Source organism: Anopheles nili, chromosome X (genome assembly GCF_943737925.1).
Source record: "Anopheles nili chromosome X, idAnoNiliSN_F5_01, whole genome shotgun sequence".
In the NCBI taxonomy this organism is placed as follows: domain Eukaryota; kingdom Metazoa; phylum Arthropoda; class Insecta; order Diptera; family Culicidae; genus Anopheles; species Anopheles nili.
In genome coordinates, this window is record NC_071293.1 from 6,321,631 (window position 1) to 6,328,237 (window position 6,607).

The window sequence follows — 6,607 nt, forward strand, 5'->3', positions numbered from 1 at the left end:
TGCATCCGTTTGCTGCTACACCGAGAGGGCTTTACTTACCACTGTTCATTCGCTTCGTGGTCTATCGCTGTAAACGAACCATTGAACGCCAAAATCATTATGCATATAAATAGACGTGTATTTCATGTGATCGAACGGGCTCGAAGGCATAGCTAAATCGTAAGAATTAATAATATATATTATCGCTATACTGACACAAAAACAAACACTCAAATCGCGGTAAAGCTGGCTGAAAATAAGCTTACCAAGCGTATGATATGTACAATTATATGCAGCATTTGCCGAACCGCGTGAAAAGACTCGCGAAAGTAAAATAAACAGAAACTTAGTTTACAGACATACAACTTACGGCTATTACGGCTAGATAAATAAACAGAAACGTAGGTTACAGACATAAAACTTACGGCTATCCATCGCAAGCCTGTATTGCTAGCTTACGGCACAATTCATCAAGCGATCAAATAATCGAAATGACAACAAATTGTCTGGTCCAGTGTAAATCGCACAAATATTGCTGTAATATTTTGTTTGTAACATCTGCTACTGACTTCATGAATGAAGAAACAGATGCCATTGCATTTACCATACTCCCTTGGACAGAATTGGCATACCTATAGATTTGGCCGGTACGCGTACAACAGAAGCTCGAAAATAAGCAAATGATTGTAACATTGTTTGGTTTCAATAAATGAAATGCTTTAACAAAAAGCGTGTTATACAATAAGCTCGTTGCCCATTATTTGCTATTAATTGTCAATACAGGATGAAAATCGCTTTCGAGGTGCCATTATTCAGTCTATTGGAGAGCATTATTTCTAAAACTGTGGGCGATCAAGCGGTTAAAATTGCAAATAATTAACAGATTTCGTTCACAGATGGTAGTCAAGTGTTGGTTCTTCACTGCTACTGTCGGTAAACTGCTATACTTGGCCAGACGGGACGAATCCTTGGGAAGAGGATTCCGATTGATAAAAATGTTGACTATGGGCCTGATCCGACGAATCCTGCGTGCTGCTCGTTTCTAGCAATTCACCCTCAAGAATGTCCTTGAATCTGTTAGGTGAAAAAATGAACTCATTATGTTTTGTTACATAAATACGCTCCGACTGTTTTTGCTATACCCGTTCACTGTTTCGCCATTGATGAAATTTATAATATTCATCGTTGTACCATCCATGGTGGTCCCATTGGAGGAATGCGATTGCGTATCCAGAAAGTTCATATAATCCTCTTCCTTCAGGTCGCCCAGCTTTTGCATGTTTTGTACCGACAGTTGGTTTTCTTGCAGCAAGCGATCGTACTCCTGGTAGATATCCTTGAATTCGCGCACTTCGTCACGGTTTTTCTTCATCAACCGTTTGAAGTAATTGTGCAACTCGCAGACGGAACTACGCCCGATACTGTAAAACATCTGCTCGACCATCAACACGGTCGGCGTCGAGCTAATCTCTTCGTTCTGCCCGATCAGTGTCGTCCGCAACGACTTCGTTAATAGGCGTAAATATTGATCCAACCCATCGACAATCATAATCAACGCAGAATCATTAATCTCGGAGAATCCCTCCATGCACAGGAGGCCGCAGGCTGCCTTGCGCAAGGCTTGCAATACCACCGGTTTTGAGAGTTTGACGTAATTTTTCGAGTCCCCTCGCGTAAATGCGCTGCTTGCGGGAGCTACGAACCACAGTGGGCGCATTATTTTTTCCGTCCATGTCAAATCTACCACATTGCTCGAAGGAAAATGGACTGTTGGCATTAGTTGACAGGGATTCAGGATGTAGTTGCAACCGGACTTGGTTGAATACGTGTCTATGAGAGTCTGAATCATTTCGGTTTGTTTCATTACTTCAACTGTTTGCGTGACAAGTGGATTTTTTAGTGGAACGCTAGTGTAAAGTAATAATGCCAAAGTTAAGGGTAACAACAGCAAATGCTACTGCCGGGTGGGCGTTGAATACGAACCGTTTTTCTCGAGTAATTGTATAGGGAAGCTTTATTTGCTGGAATTTGTCCAATTTGCTCAATGTTAGAACGATTTCATTTGATCCAACTTCCCTGCGCACTTCAGAACCATCTTTAAAACCTCCCCATTGATTGCGCTTCATCCCGATACAACCGATTTTTTAAAGCTATACAATTATTCGGTATGCTTTTTGTACATCAGATCTTCGACACGATAACTCACAGTGGTGTTTTTATATAATAACTTTTGTGTCGTTTTTGGAACGATGTTGCAAACAGCAATGTATTAAAAATTTAAAAACAAGCACACTTTGATTAGAATCTCCCGGCCTTCTAAGAATGACATTTGATACACCTGCAGCAGCCTTGATGTTATGAAGTATTGTTCAGAATTGGGTGAATGTTTTTTCTATATCGTTCATAATGTATTGTCGGGAAACTTTTTTCTTGCTTGTACACAATCAGAAGACAAATATTAAAAAAAATCATGAACTAATAGAGTATATTACAGGACGTAGAATTGAATATAGTAATTTATTGGTTAAAAATTTTTGAAAACGAATGTAGAAGAATGAATCGGATGAAGAATGAACCAATAAATAATGAACAGATATAATGAATAGTGTAGAGGATTATACAATGGTAAAATGAACGATGGGGAAGAAAACGTTTAGAAATAAGAGTATCATAAAATTATTCTGTACATTAAAAGGCAATTAAGATATGATGTAAGAAACGGATATAAATGTAATTAATGCATTTTCATTTAGTCCTTATTATTTTATCAGTATTACGGGTGTACCGTGTACATGCTTTCAGGTACTGACCACAACTCGAAAACGTCGCAGCTGGCCTGATCTTCGTTTGTCAACGATGCACTTTCAACTGTCAAAATAATTTAAAGGTATGTCACGCTTTATATCCCAGTGCGAATGTTTTGAATGGTAAGCGAGTCATATTAGGTGGTGCTCCAGGTGAATTTAAAAGTTGCTTTGAAACATTTATATGGTGATATGATGGTCAAAAACAAATGGAAAACAACGGTTCGGAAACAATTTTGGTTTTGTAATGTTCTTAATCAATGTGTCAGTTTTACAATCAGTGACATCAATTATGAAAAATGAACTGTTTATATATAGGAAAAAAATATTTTTTCGATAATACGAATCATATAGCAGCAAGGAACTTGTAGATAAATGCTGTTATTCATGTTTTTACTAGCTGGACTTGACACATCATTGTTAACAATTTAGCGGAAAGCAAATACTGCATGAAGAACGAAAACCGCAGTGTTTTATCCCTGAGAGTAACTGTTCTATTGCACCATATCTATTTGTTATCAGTCTTTGCATTGCTGTCATTAAGTTAAGTCTTTTTACTTTTCTACTGAAAGTGTGAGGTATGGATATAAAAAGTGATTGTGATAGCTCCTGTGAGTAATAGCATTTTTTTTCACAGAATATTCAATTTTGCAAATTTTTATTGAACCGTTATTTATTATACCTTCGACAAAAGTCTATTTATATGAAATTTAAAGAAACAAAATATTACATTGTTTTCTATATATTCAACTCATTATGTATTCTTCAAAATCTTTCAACTCACTCAAAGGCAAAGAATTGAGCACCTAGTTTACTTTTACGTTGGGCTTATATTTACTTATCTATGTATTGTATTATTTCATTAAAGAATCTTCCATGCTTGCTTTAAGGAAACACAATAAACAGTGGCTTGCGGTTGAATATTTCTAACACAAATGCCACGTGACTGCGGTATTGACTCGTGCTGAACTCGCTTTTAAACGCTGCAGTTACATTGAATGAATTCCTCATGTGTGCAAAGGTCCTTCTAAAATATACGATTAGAATATAACGCTAGGGCTAGAGCGTAATTGGCGTTATCGCTTCCTGACTCTCACGCGATAGTTAGAAAATTGCATTTCTTTGTGCATGAGCAGGGCGCATACTGTTACTAGTGAACACTCCGGCTCATCGACGTGGAACTGTATTTAAGATAAAAAAAACCTTTTAAGGAAGCGCAAGAGAATAGAATTGTTCCATTCATTTTACAGGGAAAAAAGCTTAGCACCAGTCATATCGTTGCCTTATCGTACAACCAGGCGGACATGGTGGTTTTGGTGCCGTACGGCTGACTAGACCGACATCGACAATAGTCGTCTACAATATGTCTCTTCGTACAGATCATCAAACGTGTCAGCCGATCCTGTCACTGCAAGCGCTGCTGAATTTCGACAGCCCGTGGAAGAACCTTGTGGAACCGATCGCGCCAAGATCCCGCTCGCGGCACCTAGGCGATCGCTATCAGGTGCTGGATTTTAAGGACGAGCCAATAGCGTACGTTGACAACGAGGCCCGACCGCAAGTGCTGCTGTGTCACGATTTCAAGGGTAACTATCTGAACGACAAGTACATCAACGGCGTGCAAGGTGAGGGCCAGTGGGTGGACTACCGGTTCTACAACTGGGCGGCGATAGACATTTTCTGCTACTTCAGTCACAACTTCGTGACCGTTCCGACGCTCCAATGGCTGAACTGTGCGCACAGGAACGGCGTCAAAGTGATTGGAACACTGATAATCGAGCAGCAGAACGCCCAGCTCCTGCGGGATATCCTCCAGTCAGAAGAATTCATGTCCCGCGTGGTTGACGCTCTCGTACGCGTGTCGAAGGTGTGCCAGTTCCATGGATGGCTGCTCAACATCGAGTATGGGTTGGATCCGTCCAAGATCGACATGCTATGTGACTTTGTGCGCCTGCTGACAGAGCGGTGTCATCGAGAAATACCGGGTAGTTTGGTTATCTGGTACGATGCGATCGCCAAAAGTGGCCGGGTGGACTGGCAGAACGAACTGAATAATGTGAACGATGCGTTCTTTTTGGCTTGCGACGGAATCTTCCTCAATTACGCCTGGAACCGGCAAAAGTTGGAGCGCACGGAGAACTACATTCGCAACTACTGCCCTGAGCGCCGGGTGGACGTGTTTGTCGGCATCGATGTATTCGGGCGTAGCCAAAGAGCCCAAATGGATACGAATGCGCCCCTCGAGCAGGTGATGGCATTTCGCTTCTCGGTCGCATTGTTTGCACCCGGCTGGACCTTCGAATCACTTGAGGCGAGCTCCAATCGGGATCTGATCGAACCCGACGACCGCAATGTGCAGTTCCTTCAGATGAACGATCGCTTTTGGAACCGATTGTGGCGCCATCTGTACATCCGGGGTCCGCTGCAGCTTCCTTTTTATAGCTCGTTTTGTCTCGGGTCGGGTAAGTTCTATAAACGCCTCGGCAAGATTCAATCGGACCAATGCTGGTTCAACCTGGCCAAGCAGAACTATCAGCCTACGATTCCCTACAATCCACCGCTGGAGTTTGAAACAAGCAACGATCCGCTGTCTCACTGGACGCATCATTTCAACGAGGCACTCGACGGAGGTTCCTGCCTAAAGCTGCGGAACGTTGAGCACGATAAGCGCCTGTTTGCGTGTGACTTTTCCTGCGAAAAGGATCTGATCGTCTGTTATGCCTACCGGCGCAGCAACCCAACCGGCGTAGATCTCGCACTGATTCTAAAGGCGTACTGTCCGCGGCGCTATGAGTGCACCCGTATCGTATGCTCCGACAGGGACTGTCACGTGAGTGGTCGACCGAACGAGATGCGTGCCATACCGCTGGACAAAGAGGAATCCTTGCAGCTGCTGAAACTTGGTGCGACATCTCAGCTTCCTTTGGCGGACACGATCAACGGCTGGGACATAAGGTCGGTACGGTTGATCTTAAATTGTAAAACCCCTCCTGTTGATCAATGTTATACTTTTCGCACAGATATTACTACCTGTCTGCGGAGAAGCTTCCTTTGGGCATCCGTATTGTCGACATAGGCCTTAAACTGCACAAGGATCAAACGGCACACACCGCAGACTACGCGCTGCTTGGGGCTGTTCATCTGCAGGCCGGTTTACCGGCACATCGTCAATATCTGGCCCAGCGCACCGTGCTCTCTTTCGAACGTCCTGAATAACGATAGAGCATGCTTTCCCCAGGCCAGCAGGCTCCTTGCTATATCAATCTCTAACGTACTAAGAACCAGAATGAAGCATGAATCCCGGATGATGCCGCCTGTGTTCCAATTTGTGTATTCGAAGACAATAAATGTGCTTATTTGTTACAGGTAACACGCTCGTATCCATTATTTTACAATATCACTGCCGAGGTAAACCCACGATCAAATGTTACTACTATCAATACTTCCGCCATCATCCTCAAGATCTGTCGCTTGGTGAAAATCTGGTCAGCGGATGATTTTCCGTTTCGGAATCCTCTCTGAGAGTTTCAAGGCAGAAGATCTTATAGGCGATAATCAACACTGTAGTACCCCTGTATTTGCTGTATTATAGCTTATCTCCTTTCTTTTATATGTGATAGATGAGGCTAAGATTCCAATCACAAGACATTCCATAGACGATTGATTGCTCAAACAAATGAGTTTCGAAGTTTCAGCTAGATTATTTGCAAAGGGATAGCTTCCATATAACTGGAATACCGAACAACTCGAGCAAAACTAGTGTTTGAATTGAAATCTGATACATAAGCTTTTTCTTACGTTAAAAAACAAATTACGATACGAAA

The 6,607-nt window shown here is 42.2% G+C and overlaps 2 protein-coding genes across 2 annotated transcripts; one reads left to right on the plus strand and one right to left on the minus strand.

Moving 5' to 3' along the window:
* Positions 1-75: 75 nt before the first annotated feature.
* On the minus strand, positions 76-2,105 carry LOC128728807 (uncharacterized). Its single transcript, XM_053822454.1, has 3 exons — positions 1,963-2,105; positions 1,122-1,886; positions 76-1,053 (listed from the first exon to the last, which is right to left on the minus strand). The coding sequence occupies exons 1-3, from the start codon at positions 2,103-2,105 to the stop codon at positions 921-923; spliced, it is 1,041 nt and encodes a 346-aa protein (XP_053678429.1). The 3' UTR covers positions 76-920.
* A 1,258-nt stretch (positions 2,106-3,363) lies between these two features.
* On the plus strand, positions 3,364-6,131 carry LOC128728409 (cytosolic endo-beta-N-acetylglucosaminidase). The gene is made up of 3 exons (XM_053822032.1): positions 3,364-3,394; positions 4,163-5,738; positions 5,804-6,131. Exons 1-3 carry the CDS (start codon positions 3,364-3,366, stop codon positions 5,997-5,999), a joined length of 1,803 nt encoding a protein of 600 aa, XP_053678007.1. The 3' UTR covers positions 6,000-6,131.
* The last annotated feature ends 476 nt before the right edge of the window (positions 6,132-6,607 follow it).